At 54.7% G+C, this 18,181-nt stretch overlaps 2 protein-coding genes across 2 annotated transcripts in view; one reads left to right on the top strand and one right to left on the bottom strand.

Annotated features, from left to right (window-relative positions):
• Positions 1–4,157, bottom strand: part of RSRC1 (arginine and serine rich coiled-coil 1) — a 98,209-nt gene extending 94,052 nt beyond the window's left edge. Inside the window, exons 1-3 of the mRNA XM_066193656.1 lie at positions 4,121–4,157; positions 3,084–3,278; positions 993–1,112 (exon numbers count right to left, since the gene is read on the bottom strand). Coding sequence (XP_066049753.1) covers positions 993–1,112; positions 3,084–3,271 — 308 coding nt within the window. The 5' untranslated portion in view covers positions 3,272–3,278; positions 4,121–4,157. The remainder of the gene's footprint in view (positions 1–992; positions 1,113–3,083; positions 3,279–4,120) is intronic.
• Positions 4,158–5,732: 1,575 nt separating this feature from the next.
• Positions 5,733–10,630, top strand: SHOX2 (SHOX homeobox 2). The gene is made up of 6 exons (XM_066193655.1): positions 5,733–5,857; positions 5,932–6,338; positions 7,311–7,519; positions 9,965–10,022; positions 10,108–10,196; positions 10,294–10,630. The coding sequence occupies exons 2-6, from the start codon at positions 6,074–6,076 to the stop codon at positions 10,543–10,545; spliced, it is 873 nt and encodes a 290-aa protein (XP_066049752.1). The 5' UTR covers positions 5,733–5,857; positions 5,932–6,073; the 3' UTR covers positions 10,546–10,630.
• The last annotated feature ends 7,551 nt before the right edge of the window (positions 10,631–18,181 follow it).

Genomic DNA, 18,181 nt, shown 5'->3' with positions numbered 1-18,181 from the left:
GTAATTTCGTTTCTAAATTTATTTCTAAAGCTAAATTATTAAACCTAAATAATCCAATTTCTACTACAAAGGCACTGGAGCAATAAAGGGTCCAAGCAACTCTTCCGGTGAACAGCTGGGAATAAGTCATGGCACAACGCAAAAAAGTGGAATATTCACATCTTTCAGCAGCAATTTTTCAACATTTAGAGGCAACAGCTGTCCAGGTTTGGATATGGAAACCAAAGTTTTGAACAAATCCTTAGTGCAGGCACACAAAATCACCTGGCTGAAGGTTTTAAGTGTGTAACCAAACAACTTTGATCTGCCTGATCCACTCAATAATTAATTTAAAATCAGTAGAAAATGGTAATGGGAAAGCTGGTAACCTAGGATAAATTTCAGTTAAACCTCTTAATTGAAAAATACACACAAACACAACCTGAGTGTCTTTTAATTAAAGAAGAAAAGCAGATTTTATAATACTGCTTGCAGCTTCTGGCTGAGATTTAAATATTTAAACTGTGACATATTTGTTTGGCACAAACCAGTGCATGCAAACTTTCACTACAAACACCCTTAAATATTAATAAAAGATTGCATAACTAACGACTCATCCTTTTCCTAGAGAAACACAGGTGAGAAAAATCAGTTTATTCTGAACTCCAGGGAGTACGGGTGGGAATTTTGGAAAGCAGGAATCAAAAAAAAAAAAAAAAAAAAACAACCCACAAGATATTCCCAAATGATTCTATAACCCCAAGAGACCTGATTTATGTTTTTTTCCTTGAATAAAATGCAAAATAAACATCTTCAAAACTGTTTTACCAGAGTAACTGAAAGATTTAATGTGTGGAAAACATTCCAGAGACCCCAAAACAGGAATTTCAAGGGATGTGTGGTTCAAACCATCACCTGCAGCCATTATTTCCATTTATTCCAAGCTCAGGAATTGTGTCAGGATTTTCCAGGAATGTTTTTCTAGTAGGAATGTTCCTAGGGGCCACTCTTACCTCCTAGTCCTGCTCTTTGACCTGGACCTTTGGGATCTGTAGGATTTTCCTCTGCCCCTGGAGCGGCTGCGCTTCCTCCTGGAGCCGTAGGAAGAGCTGCTGCTGGATCTGTGTCTGCGCCTGCAAGACAGCCAAGGGGAGGCTGAAAAATCCCCCAAAAATCAGGGACAAACACTTAAAAAAAATCCCTGAGAAAATAGAGCCAAGGGGAGGCTGAAAAAAACCCCAAACAACAAGGATAAAACCCTAAAAATCCCTGAGAAAACAGAGCCAGGGGGAGGCTGAAAAACCCCAAAAAACAGGGACAAACTTCTAAGAATTCCTAAGAAAACAGAGCCAGGGGGAGGCTGGCACTACTCCCCAAATCCCAAACAACAGAGACAAATCCCAAAAGCCCCCAAAACCAGGAACAAGCTCCCACCAAATGCTGAGAAAAGGTGTACAAACCTAGGAGGTTTGCAGGATGCCCCAGAAGCCTCAAACCCCACTATTCCCCCATAACACGAAGCTCACAGACACAGGGACACTGCTGCCCTAAAAAAATGATCCTCCAGAATCCCCATCCCAGGCAAAAAGTGAACTTTGGGTGGGCTCCTTAACTACTATTAGTCGCAATCAGTTAATCTGTGTTAATTTGTTTCATCTGAGTTCATTTAAGGGCAGTTCCCTCCTGAGTCCAATCAGGAATCCAAAGGGTCTCTTCCTTTTCCTCTCTCTTCCAGTTTTGTTCATTCAAAGAATAAATTCTTCTACACCAAGGAGAAAGGTGAAAGAAAAGATGTTAAACCCAAAACCCAAAAGAAAAACCAAATCTGAACATTTCCTCTCCATCTCCCCAACAGTTAACTGATTAACAACTACAATCCTCCCTATTTTTTGGCCTTGATTTGTGATTAATATTAAAACATAACAGCACAGAAACACTGCTGGAATTCAGAAGGGTTTTTTTATCCAGCATGAGGGAAAGGGGCTGCAGGAGCTGGAATGCCGGGAAGGATATTTAGGTTAGGGCTGCACCCGGATAGGGAACGGGAACAGAAATTCCAGAAACTGCTGCCTTTGATTCCTGAGGGTCTGGGATAAATCCAGCAAGGAACACAGCCTGAACTGCCAGGAGCAAATGCCCTGCCCCAAGGGCAAAGCCAAGACCCCAAAGGCAGAGCTTTGGGTCTTTCCTGGATGCAGCGGGAGTGCCCTGGGGTCCATCCAGCCCCAATCCCCTCTGCTTTCCCTGGGAGCTGGAATAAAGGGATTCCAGCTGCTCACAGCTGGATCACAGCCCTGGCACCCTGCTCTCCCCTGGGGAGGATGGAGAATCCCAGCAGGGGAAAGGATTGGGAATAAACCCCTGAGGTCCCTCCTCACCACTGCAGGAGCATTTCCTCCTGGATTTACAGGGCAACTGGACACTGGGAATGTTTTCCAGCTCCACTTCCCAGTAAATTCACCAGCACAAAGCCAGACTGAGGCAGAGGATGGAGCCACAGAGATGCTCCAAGGCCCAGAGCCAGGCTGGGAGAGCTGGGAATGTTCACCTGGAGAGAAGAAGCTCCAGGGAGAGCTCAGAGCCCCTGGCAGGGCCTGAAGGGGCTCCAGGAGAGCTGGAGAGGGGCTGGGGACAAGGGATGGAGGGACAGGACACAGGGAGTGGCTTCACATGGACAGAGGGCAGGGCTGGATAGGATTTTGGGCAGGAATTCCTGGCTGGGAGGGTGATGAGGGTTCCCAAATAAGCTCTCAGATCCCTGGCAGTGCACAAGGCCGGGCTGGGTGAGCTTGGAGCAGCCTGGGATAGTGGAAGGTGTCTGGGAGAAGAAAGGAAAAGTTCTTTTGCCTCCTGGGGTTTCTGTGGTTTAAAGCAGAAGTTCCCTTTGGATCTGCACATTACCTGCGTTATTCTCCTGGGGGGAGGGAGGTGTGGGTACTTCTGCTCATGGGTGGTGGGTTGGGGCTTTTATTTAGACCAACACGAAAACACTTTCACACCTCTCGAAATTCAGAACAACCTGTGCCACAAATTCCCAACCCACGGGGTTCAAACCCTGCCGTAAAACGGAAGAGCTCAACTTCTAAAAACTCCTCCAAATGCACCTTTTCTCATAGGAATGGGACCAGGACTGGAGATCCCGGGAGCGCGACCTGGACCTGGATTTCCTGCCCGACTTTTTGCGGCTGTAGGTGCGGCTGGAGGAGGAGCTGCTGGAGGAGGAGCGCCGCCGGTGCTTCTTCTTCCTCCTGCTCCTGCTCTCCTCCTCCGTGTCCGAGGAGCGCCGGCCCATCTTCACCCTGCACGAAACCCAGAGAGCTCTGGTCTCTGCCTCGCGTTGGTTCGTGTTTATAGAAAAATATAAAATACGTGGTTCCCGCTCCCCCCGTCCCTGTGGCCCTGGGAGCAGAGTCCGACCCCCCCCGCTGTCCCCTCCTGGCAGGGACTTGTGCAGATCCCACTGATCCCCCTTTTCTCCTCCTTTTCTCCCCTTTCCAGCTCCCTGAGCCCCTCCTGGGGCTCCATTCCCTTCCCCAGCCCCGATCCCTCCTCTGCTCCTCCTCCTCCTCCCAGCACAGACGGGTCCAACTCTCCCATTTCCTCCATCCAAACTTTTGCCTTTTCCTCTCTCACAACTTCTGACCGCCGAGGCGGCGCCTCCTGATCCAGCGGGGAGAGCCTGGAGCACAACAAAGGAAAATTCCCCGTTAAGGACACGGAAATTCCTCCCGAGCACTGCCTGAAGCTGCGGCAAGCCCGAGTCGGGACTGAAGGGAAAATCCTCCCAGAGAACGCCACGTTCCGGACACGGCACCGGGATTCCCCCGGGAGCTCCCGGGGATCGCTCCCCGGCACCCCCAGCGCCTCCAGGGACTCCTCCGCACGCAGCCAAAGCCCTGCTCACCCCGGTTCCCCGGCGATCCCCGGCGCGGCCGGGCCTGCCCCGTGCGGGGCTGCCCCGGGGCTGTGTCCCCGCACCGCCCGCACCGGAGGCCGCCGCGCACACCCGGCCCTGCAGCGGCCGCCGATCGCGCCCTGCCGTGCCCTGTCCTTTGTCCCCGGTGTCCCCCCGTGTCCGGGATGTCCCCCCGTGTCCCGGTGTCCCCCCGTGTCCCCCCGTGTCCCCCCGTGTCCCGGGTACCTGGCGGAGCCGCCGCGGCCCCGGTTCGAGCCCAGCGCCTTCCGGGGCGGCGGGCAGGCAGCGCCAATCCACCGCCGAGCGCGGCCAAGGCGGCCGCAGCGAGCGCCGAGCCATCGATGCGGCGCGCCGGCGAGCGCCCACGCGGGACGGGAGGGGACGGGCCGGGGTCGAGGTTGGGACAGGGGTCGGGGTTGGGACCAGGGTCCCGCTGCCCACGGGGGCTGCAGAGCCCACGGGGCGCTGTCTGCGCCGTGCCCAACACGGCCACCAACGCGGCGACCCACGGGCTGACGGCGGGACACGCCGCGGGTGTCGGGAAGAAGGGGAGCGTGAGTGGTCCCGGGGTCGGGATCCCGCTGCCCACAGGGGCTGCAGAGCCCACGGAGCGCTGTCCGCGCCGTGCCCAGCACGGTGACCCACGGGCGCACCGCGTGTCCCGCCCGCTCCGTGTCCCGCCCGCTCCGTGTCCCGCCGCGAGTGGCGGGCACAGCTGCACGGAGCGGTTTTCGTTCCGTCCCCAGGAGTTAAAGGAGGCTCGGGGTTTTCTGGCACCCGGAACCGCCCCGGGCGGAGGGCAGCGCTCCACTCGCGGCGTGGGCACCGCGGCCGTGCCCGCGGGACGGTGCGCGCTGGGCGCGGGTGGGCACGGACCGAACCGGGACTCACCGGACCAGAGCGGACTCTCCGCCGGGCAACGAGCAGAAATACAACAGAACGATTTAATCGCTTCGCTTAACTCGATTTGCTTCCCGAATTTGGTTCGTTCAACGCCAGCTCCCGAGCACTCGCTCCCCCGCCACGGGAATGGCGAAAGGCGCGTGGGGATAAACGAAATGTCCGGGCGGAGGGGCCGGGGAGGGTCACCGGGCCGCTCGACAGCCGCGGCGGGGTCGGTCACACCGAATCCCCTGGTGCCCGGTGCCCCGGGATCGAAAACGCCCCGTGGGAACGGCTCCGGGGCGGCGCGACCCGCGCGTCCCCTGGCGCGGGGGGATCGCGACTCGCCGCCTGTCGCGACAGGGTCGCGTGTTACCGGCTCGGAATAAACGCCGATGTCACCCCCGGTACCGAGCCCGCCCCGGTAAATGAACGCTCCGTTATGTGAAGTCATCGCCCCAAAGGTCAATGTAAAATCGATCCGCAGGCAAGAGTTAAACAATTCTGAATAATTTATTAGAATTTAGCAAAGGTGGGAAAGAGGCGAGTTCCGTCAACAGAAGCGCTCCGTGGTGGGATTTAAAAAAAAAAAAAAAAAAAAAAAAGAAAAAAAAAAAGAAAGAAGGGAAAACGATATTAGCGATATCGGCGGATTTGGCTCTAATCTGATGCGCTCCCGACGCGGCCGCGCTCCTCGCTGTCATTTATCCCCCCGGGTTGATTCGGGGCGCCCACGGAGGAACTTCGGCGGCTCCCGCGGGGCCGGGGCCGCTCCGGTTGGCCGTGCCCGGGGCCGCGGGGCTGACCCGACCCACGCGGGGCGGTGCGCGGAGCCTGCGCGGCCCCGCCGCCCCCCCGCGCGTCCCGGTGGCCACTCCCCCGTCGCCCCGGCCCCTTCTCCTCGCCGCTCTCGCCCGGGACCTCGCGCACGGTCCCGCGCCTAATTAAATTAATTAGGGCGCAGTGCGCGGCGGGCGGGCGGTGCCGTGGCCGCAGTGCCCCGCGGCGGGCGGGCGACCGGCGAGGACGGGAGGAAGGAAAGGGAGGAAGGAAGGGGTCCATTCAGAGCTCCGAGGGGAGGTAATTCGCCGGGAACAAGGGGCCGGCTTTGCAAAGTATAAATAGTGCCACTTCAATCGCGGCGTCTCTATCAGACCCCGGGAGCCCTGCACGTCGGGCGGCACGGCACGGCACGGCCCGGCTCGGCTCGGCTCGGCTCGGCACGGCCCGGGGCGCCGCCGCCTCCCCGCCCCGTGGATGCCCGCCCGGGGAGTCGGGGCAGCGCGCCCCTGAGCCATGGAGGAGCTGACGGCGTTTGTCTCCAAGTCGTTTGATCCCAAAGCCAAGGAGAAGAAGGAGCTCATCACCTACCGCGAGGTGCTGGAGAGCGGGCCCCTGCGCGGCGGCGGCGGCCCGCGGGAGCCCGGCGGGGCGGCGGCGGAGCCGGGCCGGGAGGACACGGGCAGCCCCGCGGCGCGGCCGGCCGGGCGCTCCCCGCCGCGGGAGCCCGACGCCGCCGCCGAGAGAGCGGCCGAGGCGGCCACCCCCAAGCTCAGCGACGGTAACGGCGGCACTGCGGGCTCCCCCTTCTCCCGTTCCCTTTCCCCTTCCTCCCTTTTTTTTTTCCCCCCCGTCGGGGTCGGTAGACGCGGAGCGGTCGCGGGTGGCCGGGGGTTCGCGGGGAGGATGCTCCCGGTGCTGATGGGCGGCTGCCCGGGCTCTGCCAGCCACGGGAGATGGGCGGCCGGCCTCGAAGTTTTTAGATTAAAATATTTCAACCCGGATTTAACTTGCTCCGAACGCGATCTTGTTCCCGTTTCGGCATCCCACGGGAAGCCGCGCCGCCAACGAAAGCTCGGCCCCGCGGGCCCGGTTCGTTCCCCCGCGGCTCCGGGGACTCGCGTGGGGCCGGGCCGCGCTGCCCACGCTCAGCCCCGCGCCTTGCAGCGAATCCGCCCGCGGGTGTTACCGCGGGGCCGCTCCCGGGGCCGCCCGGCGCTCTCGGGCGCTGCGGGAAGCGGCCGGGCCCGTGCCCGTGGCCGCGGGGACCCGCGGGTCGCTGCCGCCCTTTTGTTCGGACCGGCGGAGCGCCCGGAGCATCCCTGAGCGGGTGGCCGGGATCGGGCGGTCGGTACCGCGGGGGAGCCGCGGTAGCACCGGGCCGAGCGGTCCCGGGGGTTCGGTGCTTCGGCCCGGGGCGCGTCTCCGGCCGAAAATTGCCCAAGGAGATCCGAATCCCGGGGGAGCGCGGGGCGCGGAGGGGCCGCGGAGGCTCCGGGGACCTGTTGCTGCGTATCCCCCGGGGCCGCGGCGGGGAGGGCTCGGCGCGGAGCCCGTTCCCCCCCCGGCAGCGGTTACCGGAGCCAGCGGCGGAGCCCGGAACGGCAGCGGCGGAGGCGGCCTAGCGCGGCCCGGGCGCACAGGCCCCGCTCCCGGCTGCCCCGGCCCCGAGGGGCTCCAGCCCGCATCCCCCCGGCCGCCGGCAGCGGGGCCAGCCCCGGTGCCCCCGCTCTGACTGCTGTGTCGTGCCCAGTGTCCCCAGAGCTGAAGGAGCGCAAGGAGGATGCGAAAGCGATGGAAGACGAAGGGCAGACGAAAATCAAGCAGAGGAGGAGCCGGACGAATTTCACCCTGGAGCAGCTGAACGAGCTGGAAAGGCTTTTCGACGAGACCCACTACCCGGACGCGTTCATGCGGGAGGAGCTGAGCCAGCGGCTGGGGCTCTCCGAGGCCAGGGTGCAGGTAGCCGAGGCTGCGGGGGCTCCGTGGGTGCCCGCCCGCGTGGGTGCGTGTGCTCGGGGGAAGGGGCGGCTCGGGGAGAGCCGGGGAGATGATGGGGACCAGCCCCATCCTTGTGTCAGGGAAGAGGAGGCGGCTGGCTCCCCGGCTCCCAACTTCATCCGCCAAATCTGCCACCGGCCTCGCAGGGTTGTGCCTGCCCGGGATCTGTGTCCCCGCGTGTCCCCGTCCCTTGGCTGTGCCGTGTTTTATCCCAGCTCCGCCGTTTGTTCCATGCCCGCCTCGCCGGTCCCCGCTGCCCGGCTCATCATCCATGGACACGGAGATTCCCGTCATGGATGTCGCGACCATAAACCGAGTTAGGAACCGCCAAGCGAGAAACAATGACAGAGATATTTTCAGCCCGTTTCTCCTCGTAGTTCTTAAATGTTGAAACGGCACGAAAATTGAGCGGGGTGCCTTTGTTCGGGTTTATGAAATACAGAAAATCCGGGATAAACTCGAGATATTTGGAGCTTTCTCGTCCCTCCCGGGAAGCCGCGGCTTCTCTGGGTTTAACCTGCGCTTTGCACCCTCCCAAAGTTGGTTTTTTTTTGTTTGTTTTTTTTTTTTTTTTTCTTCCCCCAAACGGGTTCCTAAGCTGCTCTCTGCGAGTTTTGTCGGGAGATGAGCTGAGGAGCGGGGAGGAAGGGGATCCCTCAAATGAGAACAAATGTAGCTGCTTCGGTGTATTTCCGTTCTGAAAATAAAAGGAAAGAAAATGATGGTCATTATTTGTCGGAACACATGGAGAAGTTTTAGGCCCCGAACATCTGCAGCTGGTTGAAAGTATCGCTGTAACAGATACTCCCCCTCAATCTTTGTGCTCGCAGGCACCATCTGCACCCAAGTATGCGCTCGGTCCTCGGGGGGTTTCCCTGCATCGTGTAAGGTTGTGAGGACAGAGGCAGAGCCGGCACGGGGAACCGAAAAACTCCAAACGAGCAGCTTTTGTCAGAGCCTGAACCACAGGAAAAAAAAAAAAATTAAAAAAAAGTCGTTTTCCTTCTCTTCCCCCCCCTCCTTTTTCTTTATTTTTTTCTTTTTTTTTTTTTTTTTTCCCTTCCCTGTCTGCTCTGTTGGTTTTTTTTGGTTGGTTTCTAATTGTGTTTGTTCGCGGGTTGGGATTTTTTTTTAATTTTTTTTTTTAAATTTCTGTTCGCCAAACCTGAACAAAACCGAGGCAAAAAGTTGTTTGGCTGTGGAAAATGGAGCAGGGAGGTGCTCGACAAAGGAGGCGGCGGCGGCGCATAATCCGCGCTCCCATGATGCCAAATCGCAGGGTGCATAATAACTTTTAGAGATTTACATAGATTAAACCCATTCCCTAGAAGGAAAAGGGAAAAAAAAACCCTCTTTTCAATAATATTTTGCCTCGTATCTGCTCTAATTTGTAAATGACGGGAGGCGCGTTTGTTTCCGCGGGAGGCTGAGGGCGAACGTGGCTCTTGGGCAGATTTTCCTTGGCTGGAGAAAATGACAGGGCGGGAGGAATTCCCGTTTATATTCGTCTCTTCGAGTAAGACCTCAAAAATATGCGTTTTTTAATCTATTTTTTTGCTTTTTTGCCTTTTTTTTTTTTTTCTGCCCGCGGGGAAAGGATTCCTTGGTGGATGTGGCTGCTGGGATGCGCCGCAGAGCCCCGAGTTAAAACCGGGATCTTTTAAGCCCGGCTCTCCCCTTTTCCCTCCCTCTTTTCTCAAAGCCAGCAGAACTTCAGGCTGGGAATTTATTTGAACGATTCCTTTTCCAATATTAAAAGTATGTCCGTGTCTAACGGGGCAGCCTCTTCGGTGCAAGCAAATTAGATTATTATGATAATGAGATAATTATTCCTCTCCTGTGCTACACTCCAGCGAACAGAGAAATTCGAAACTTCTTTGTAGCGAAGCTTTCAGGACCGTAATTCTCCTGCACCCCCCACATAAAAAAAGAAAACAAGATAAAAAGTCACAAACCCATGTTGATGTTGAGTTTTTCTGCAGGATAAAGCTAATTAATTTATTTATTAATGAGCTTCTCAGGCCGTTACGGCCCGTTAGTAGCGGATACCAAGGGCGATTTCTGCCTTTTGGGAGTCTGATGTGCAAGGAGGAACCCGGGGCCGGGACAATCATTTCCCTGGGGTGTGTGCGGTCTGAGCTTGGCAGTTTTCGGGGGGTTTTGGACCCTTTTTCCTTTTGCTTTTCGGAGCTCGGGAGCTGGGGCTGCCCGGGAGGAGGGGGGGAGCGCACCCGCGAGGCTTTGTCTGCGGGCTTGGGGGGCTTGGGAGTTTATTATTATTATTATTATCATTATCATTATTATTATTATATGTTATTGCTGATGCTGTTGTTGTCACTCCGAGCGGGTTTCTCGGGGGTTTCCCCGCTCCCTCCCGTGACCCCGTGTCCCCCCCCAATCCCGCAGGTTTGGTTCCAGAACCGGCGGGCCAAGTGCCGAAAGCAGGAGAACCAACTGCACAAAGGTAGCGGGGCGGGGGCGCGGCTCGGCCAGGCCTGGGGGGCTCCGGGCGCTGCCCCCGGCGCTGACCCCGCCGTTCCCCCACCCAGGGGTGCTGATCGGAGCCGCCACCCAGTTCGAGGCCTGCCGGGTGGCTCCTTACGTGAACGTGGGCGCGCTGAGGATGCCTTTCCAGCAGGCGAGTGCGGGTGACGGGGGGGTGGTTTGGGTGACAATTTTTTGGGTGGGGGGGGGGGGGTGTGACACGGGCCACCCTCCGCTTGTCCCCCCGGCAGGTGCAGGCTCAGCTGCAGCTGGACAGCGCCGTGGCTCACGCTCACCATCACCTGCACCCTCACCTGGCGCACGCCCCGTACATGATGTTCCCCGCTCCGCCCTTCGGGCTGCCGCTGGCCACGCTGGCCGAGTCCGCCTCCGCCGCCTCCGTGGTGGCCGCCGCCGCCGCCGCCAAGACCACCAGCAAGAATTCCAGCATCGCCGACCTCCGCCTGAAGGCCAAGAAACACGCCGCCGCCCTGGGGCTGTGACCCAGCCCGCTGCTTGCTTTTATTTTTTTTTTTGCCCCCGAAAAAAAAAAAAAAAAAGAGGAAAAAAAAAGTTTAAAAAAATACACCCACCCACCCCCCCCAAAAAAAAAAAAAAAAAGGAAAAAAAACGAGGGAGAGGAGAAAAAAAAAAAACGGACGGGAGATATTATACTTATTTAAGGAATTAAAGAGGACGCGCAGCTGGGAAGTTCACAGGTTTTGAAACTGACCTTTTTTTTTTTTTTCTGCGAAGTTCACTTTAATACAAGAAATTTGATAAGAGAGGCGGGCCTCCTTTTCACGTTGCGTCAGGTACTTGAGTTTAACAACCGCGTCTGGAATAGCGACAAAAGAAAAGAAAATAAAAAGGAAAAAAAAAAAAGAAGAAAGACTACAACGAACAGAAAAAAAAAAAAAAGAAAAATAAAAAAAGACAATGATTTCTCTGCGAATTTCTAATGGGAAACTGTCTGGGATACTTCCTCCAGCAGCATTCCGGGTTGCATGTATTTGTATTTCATTGATGGAGTCCTTTGATTCACTTGCACTTCACCCTCATCTTTAGTAGAAAAAAAAAAAAAAAACAAGACAACCACCAAACAAACAAACGTGGCTGGGTTCTTTCTCCTTTAATCTTGGAGGGAAGCAGGCAGAGAGAGGCAGATCAAGCACTACCTTTGCCACTCTCAAATCTTTGTTGGACCTTTGCTGCCCCACCTGTGAAATAAAAGGGAGCGGAAAGCGCCAGGAGAGCGGAGTTTGCCTCCCCTTTGCCGGGTCTCTCCTGTCCTGAGGGCAAAACTAAATTCAAAAAAAAAAAAAAAAGAAAAGAAAAGAAAAAAAAAAGAAAAAAAAAAAGGAAAAGAAAAAAAAAAGTATTTAATTCCCAACCACCACTTGACACCACGGCCAATTCCAATAAGAGGTACTGGGTACATGTAAAATATGTTGATACACACGAACAAAGTTTATTTTGGCTATAACTTGTGAATTGATAGTTGACTGTCAAACATTTACATTTTATCTCATAAAGGTGTATCTATTCACGTAACCTTGTGATTTTTTTTTGTTATTATTATTATTATTATTGTTATTATTTGAGAGACGTATAGCTATTTAACCTGGGGTACCCTGCAGTCAGTGATTGTTATCCCAGATTTTGCCATCGGACCCTCATGCTTATTGCCAAGACAGAGGGAAAGCTCTTCTACGCGGACTTTGGTATGGACGGGCTTTGTATCTATTTGTTCTCCATGAAAACGAAATTATTTATATTGACCATATTTTTTCTAGTGTATTTTAAGTTATTTAAAAAAGGTTAAAAAAAAAAAAAAAAGAAAAAAAAAAAGAAAGCGAGATGCTGTTATCTCATTGCATTTGTTGTCAGTACAATATATTTTGTTTCACTCAGGTTTGCTTCACCTTTTTTAATCCATTTTCGACGTCACGGATTTCGATAAGTGCCAAGTAATGAATTTAAGACGCTGTTGACTGAAGGGGGGACGGTTTTGGGGCCGGTCCCAGCTCCGTGCCGGGACTGTCGGTGTCCAACCATCGGTGATGTTCTTTCTTTTTCCGTCTTCTCACCTCCTGTAGAGCTCGCACGTTTCTTTCTGCTCCCCAGGTATCGCGACACGCCGATAGCACTCAGCACGACGAGGAAGCGCCGCTCGCCTCCGCGCAGCTTATTTTAAAATTAATCTTTTTTTTCTTTCTTTTATTTTTTTTTTCTTCCTCCCCTTTCCACTTTCTCTGAGGTTTTTGGTGTTTTTTTTTTCCGGCTGCACAAACCGGGACGAGCCGTTCGCGTTGGGCTTTTTCTGCGGCAGCCACGCCGGGCGGCGGAAAGCTATTTTAGCAAAACTTTTTGTGTCTTTTACGAGTTCTGTCAGGTTCCCTCAGGTAATAAAAGCGAGGAAAGCGGAACCGGCTCGGAATGTTTTCCAGGGAGGGATCCGGGGGGATTCGGGACCCTCCCCCGGGCAGAGGCGGCACCGCGCCCGCTCCCACCCAGCGCTGCCCGGGCTGGGCTCGGGGGTGTCCGGGCTGGGCTCGGGGGGCTCCGGGCACACTGAGATTCTCCTCCCGGAGCTCTGGGAAACTCCAGGAAATCCCAACGGGAGGAGCCGCTCCGGGGCCGGCCATGGACGGGGCTGGAGGGGGATGCGCAGCCCCCGAGCCCCCGCCGGGGAAGGGTCGAGAGAGGTCGGGAAGGACTGGAAAGGGTTAGGAAGGGTCGGGGAGGGCTTAAAAAGGGTTGGGAAGGGTCCCCTGGGCCGGCTGCTGCCCCGTGAGCAGCGATGGGCGAGCCCGAGGTGTCCCCGCGGGATGGGCAGGGACAACGACCGGGATAAGCACCAGCACAGGGACAAGGACAGTGACAAGGACAGGGACACTCCCGGCTCGGTCCATGAGCAGCCCGGCCGTTCCTATGCTAACAACGGGCTGGAAACGATAGATTTTTACATTAGGTAAAAACGGCTTTATCCCAGCAAAAGCGAGACGCTGCTAATTATAAAGTCAATGAAAGTACCGGTGGTGTCGATTGATCCCGAAGAGGGCAGTTCATTAATATGTGTGCATTAAGCAGAGACACCCTCAGGCACCTCAGACACCCTCTCCCTCCTCCAAATAAACCTGCCAGGCCCCACCTGCTCTGCTCAAAGCACAACTGCTTCAGGTGGAGTTGCCCAACCAGGTTTTTGGGGGTGTAACACAGACGTGCTGGATGCAAAGGGAACCTCAAACCTTCCCTCAGCTCTTGGCACGTCTGGCTTCAAGATGGTTGCAATAAAAAGTCAGGAAAAAATGGGGTTTCACCCTATCAGGGAAGGTGGCCGGATGGTGTAAGAGAACTGTGTGGTTTTTAGCACGGCTGTGATTAAAATAAAATAGTCTTAACGGGATGTTTTTGACCAGGAACACTCACATTCCTGGTTTCCTTGGACTGGAATCCCTAATAAGTCTGCAGGCCAAAAGAAGTTGGCCGGGACTCTTCTGTTTCTATTTTATTTCTTCAGAGCGTCTGAACCTCTATAAAACCCCGTAGATTTCTCCCAATTTAATTGTGGCTGTTTCACGAACCAGCCAGAGCTCGCAATCTCCGCTTCCCGCAGATAAAATTTTGGTGTAGGATTGACACGGAGTCGCGCCGGCCCGGGAAGGGGGTTTGGAAAAGGGATCCAGAAATCCTGTAGGAAGGAGTAAACACCTGTTTCTGTCCTACAGAGCCCAGGGGCGACCCCAGCAGGACCTGAGATGGATTCCGCGGGGCTGAAGGAGCACTTCCCACGTTTTGTTGTCTCTGCGGGGCAGGGAGCGGCCAGAGGTGTGCCAGGGAGCTCCAACCCCGCGGATTCCTGCTCGGATCACGCAGAGCTGGGAAGGAGAAGGGAAGAAAGGAGCCTGGGTAAAGCTGCATGGAAACGTGCTGACTTCCCCTGCACAGCGAACCTGCCGCGTCTCGTGGTGTTCACTCCCAGCTCAGCTCCGTTCCAGGCTCAGCTTTCCCAAGTCGCCTTTTGGAGGAGGAGCAGCAGCAGCAGCATCGGAAAAGCGCCCGAGCCTCTTGGAGGGAGCTGTGGCTGGGCAGGCGGGGAATAAATCACGGCTTGCGCTAACAGTACACCCTGTGCTCTTTCCTGCCCAGTAAATATTGATAGTTGTTCAATTTTGTGGCTGTTCCCGTTCTGTTTGCCCTTGAATCCTCAAGTCCTTGGCTATTTCTGAGCCTGGCTTCCCTCCCTGTGAGGTACCGGCAGGTGAAGGGGCACCTTTAAGGTCACCTCCGGAGTAGGTTTAAGGAATAAAAGCAGTAGGTCTGGGTCACTTGTGTGGCTCTGAGGCGGGCAGCAGAGTTCTGTAAGGACCTGGAAAAGTTGTGCTCATGTTTGACCTTTCCTGCATTCAAGCCCTGGTTTTCCTGGAGGATCCAGTGAGTGTTCCCAGCCACGGGAGCTGTCACTACTCACACTTTACACCAGCCCTCAGCCTTCTTCTCCAGGTGTTCTTTGGACAATTAAGTTGGTGTGAGTGAAGGAAATCCTCAGAATTTTTGACACCCCGAGGTCTTGCCGCTCTGGTGGCAGCCTGGGGGGGGGTTGGGGTTGGGATGCGTTTGTGCTGCTTTGCCAGCCCCTCCTAATCCTTCTGGGCTGGCCCCAATTCCTGAGGGCAGAAGCAGCTGAGCCGCCAACCCCCATCACCTCCCTCAGCCCTGTGGTGACACTGGGGCTGCTTTTGACCAGGTGAAGAGCCACAAAACCCCCTCCCCGAAGTGAGGCTGGGGTTTGGGTTTTGGGATCTGTGAGTGCCAGGGGATGCTGCCAGCAGGAATCTGCCGAATCATCCCTGTGTGCATCCCCCAGGCCGTGCCCAAACCCTGTTCCTGCTCCTCCAGCAAGGTGATTTCGTGCTCAACTTTTCCTAGAGAGGGAAGGGAAGCTTTTCTCTGAGCAGGGAAAGATGTTTGGGGATATTTTCCTCCGGAGCAAAGGGTTTATGGCCTCTGCTGCTCGTAAAACACCCACGTGCTTTCAGCAGCCTCCTTTGCCACAGGTAAAAATCACCCAGGGAAAAATTCCGGCAGAGAACTGCAAAATGGGGAGGTAAAAATGCACAAAAGGAACGAGGGGCAGTTTGGATTTCTCGGAAAGCACCGAGGATACAAAGCTGGGCTTGATAAAATACCAGATAAAAGTGCCAGAGCTTCATGGACATCTTCCTCCAGCTAACTGAGGCGATAGAGAACAGGTTTAATAAAATTTTTAGGAGCTGCATCATCCTTCAGGCTGAGATCCCACGCTTGGCAGGGTGACACCCAGCTTGGTGCTGCACCCCTGGGTGTGTGTGTGGGGTCACCCCCTGGTCCTGTGGGGCAGCCCCAGGTCTGTGCAGGCCCAGCAGCAGCTGCCTGCACATCCCCCTCCCTCTGCCAGCCCTTTGCAACTCCCACCCCGAGTTCTGCATCTTCTGGATGAGGCAGGAAACATCCAGAGTTGATGAACTGGTCACATCCAGCTGCTGGTGTTTGGGATGCTCAGATCAAAGCGTCCCCCTGCATCAGAATTGTCACTTTTGGCTTCCTGGGTTTGCACGAAGCGATCTCCTACCACCCTGAAATGGGAATTCCACTCGGAATTTAGCCGTTTCTGCTCTCTGTGAAACCCAACTATTTTAACCCTCTTGCCACCCTCCCTCCCCCGGCCCCTGCAGTGCCCCGGGGCTCCGGGGAGACGCTGACAAGCTGCACACTCCGTGTAACGGGGGAAACATTTCGTCACTCCCGCGTTAGGCAGCCCCTGCCACCATTCCTGCCTCCACAGCGACCCACAGCCACTGTTAGCTTTTCCTTGCAGGAGGGGAGCACGACCCAGCAGCCAGCGCTGATGAGAACTCCAGCTGGAAGGGGAGATCCACACCGGGGTGGAGTTACCCCTGCTGGAGCAGCCCAGGCAAGGGAGAGTGTTTGGGAAATACGGATTGTCTGTGTGTTCCACAATCAGGGAATCATGGAAGAGCTTGGGCTGGAAGGGACCTTAAAACTCCTCTCTTTCCACTGCCATGGGCAGGGACGTCTTCGACTGTCCCAGGCTGCTCCAAGCCCCAATGTCCAGCCTGGCCTTGGGCACTGCCAGGGATCCAGGGGCAGCCACAGCTTCTCTGGGAATTCCATCCCAGCTCCTCCCCACCCTCCCAGGGAACAATTCCTTCCCAATATCCCATCCAGCCTTCCCTCCATCCCTTTGAAGTCATTCCCCCCTTGGCCTGTCTCTACACTCTCATAGAAAAAAAACACCTGGAGTTTGGAAGCAACCAGAAGAAGACAGCAGGACTTTTCCTGGAGGTCATTTTAATTTAGTGACCAAATTGTGGTGAGGGCTGGCCCAGGTGGCCAGAGGATCCAGGAGGGGCTTTGGCAGCACCCCAGCACAGACAGCGCCGTGCAAACTGTCATTATTAACAACACACTTCCCACCCTCTCATTGTCCTTTCAGTAAATATTTAAGCTGTGGAAACTTGGCTTGCACTTCCCCAGATTGGCAATCTGCTGGAAACTGAGATCCTGCCCGGATCCCCTTACAAAAATCCCTGTGAACACTCAGAACAACTTTTTTTTTTTTTCACCGCTCCTCCGCTCTATGTACACATTTTAATTATTATGCAGATCCTCGTTCAAGAAATATTTGGATTTGGAAGTGTTTGGCCATGTGGTAATCTTTAGGAAGAAGGTAAACATATTCTTTGTTAAAGAAAATGTAAATAAAGGTTTGCCTCAAAATCTCTCAGAGAGGTTAAACGCAGGACAATGGGAACCACATGGAAATGTTCCTGCTGTCCCTGGGCAGGAAGCTCAGGGATGTTTCCAGTGACTTTGGGGACTGCAGCAGGAATTCTGCTGGGGTGAAATCCTGAGCCTATAAGAAAATGGAAATAATAGGGTAAGGAACTATCCGGGTTTGATGGATTTTAAATCACAGAATCCTGGTTTGGAAAGGATCTTAGTGCTCATCCCATCCCACGCCTGCCATGGCAGGGACACCTCCCACTGGCCCAGGCTGCTCCAAACCTGGCCTTGGGCACTCCAAAGATCCAGGGGCAGCCGCAGCTGCTCTGGGAATTCTATTCCGGGCCTGCCCACCCTCCCAGTCAGGAATTCCTTCCCAAAATCCCATCTAGTCCTTTCTCATCTCATACCTGTTTAGATTATCCCAATTACTTGAGGAGGCAATAATTTACAGAGATACCACGGCCACGACATCCATCCTCACCCTGCACAGGGCCGTGAGCTCATCCACAGGATCCCTGCTCACTTTTTGAGCAGTTTTTTCCTCCCTGTCCAATCCCTGTGGTGGGATTTGGGTTATTCCCACGCTGCTGGAGCTGCAGGAGAGCATTTCCTGACGGGATCTGGTGGTTTTCAGGCCAGTTCCTGACCTGCTGGAGGCAGTGGCAGCTCTGCTCTCCAGCCCCTGCAGCAGCACAAGACGCGACAGAGCCTCGGTGGGTTTTGTCCCCGTTCCATGCAGCTGACAAAGAGCTTTGCAGCAATGAAGCAGATGACAGTTTTTACATGTGTAATCAGTTTAATTACACCAGCCCTTTACAATATTTTCGTTTACCCAGGTAAAGGATCCTGTATGAATTTCCAAACTAATCGCGCCACATTAATACCGCTGAAGGAAACGGGAACAATTTGCAATTCATGCGTTCTTTTACCTTCAGATGTAATTAATTTAGGATTAATTTCTAATGAACCTGGTTCTGCCTGTAATCAAGAACTTCTTTTCCTGGGCTGGGGAGATGCCTGCGAGTTTTCCCCCCGAGCTGCCTTGCACAACCTCTGCCCTGAGCTGTGTCTGTGGAACAATGGAGAGGCAGATTTACAGGGTGCCAGCTCTGCCCTGGGCCTGCAGAAAGATCAGTGAAGAAATGGAATATACAGACTTCAAACCAATTGTCATGAGCCAAGATACGGCCCAGGCCACGCTGAGTTCTGTGTGAAGCACTCCTGTGAGCAATTCATCTCCAGGACTCTTTAAAGTCAAAATTTATCTCTTTTTTTTCTTCATTTTATCTGATTTTTTTCTTTTTCTGCTTTTGTGCGTGAGTTCTTTAAGTGTCCCTCTTAGTTTTC

This window comes from Chamaea fasciata, unplaced genomic scaffold, assembly GCF_029207755.1.
Source record: "Chamaea fasciata isolate MVZ Bird 193981 ecotype frontalis unplaced genomic scaffold, bChaFas1.0.hap1 SCAF_11, whole genome shotgun sequence".
Classification (NCBI taxonomy): Eukaryota; Metazoa; Chordata; class Aves; order Passeriformes; family Sylviidae; genus Chamaea; species Chamaea fasciata.
Note: the sequence above shows the minus strand (reverse complement) of the source record. Positions and strands in the feature narration are given on the sequence as shown.

Coding starts and splice junctions, on each gene's coding strand:
- SHOX2 (XM_066193655.1), top strand. CDS start 6,074: ATGGAGGAGCTGACGGCGTTTGTCTCCAAGTCGTTTGATCCCAAAGCC. Junction 10,023..10,107: donor GGAGAACCAACTGCACAAAG/GTAGCGGGGCGG, acceptor TCCCCCACCCAG/GGGTGCTGATCGGAGCCGCC. Junction 10,197..10,293: donor TGAGGATGCCTTTCCAGCAG/GCGAGTGCGGGT, acceptor TCCCCCCGGCAG/GTGCAGGCTCAGCTGCAGCT.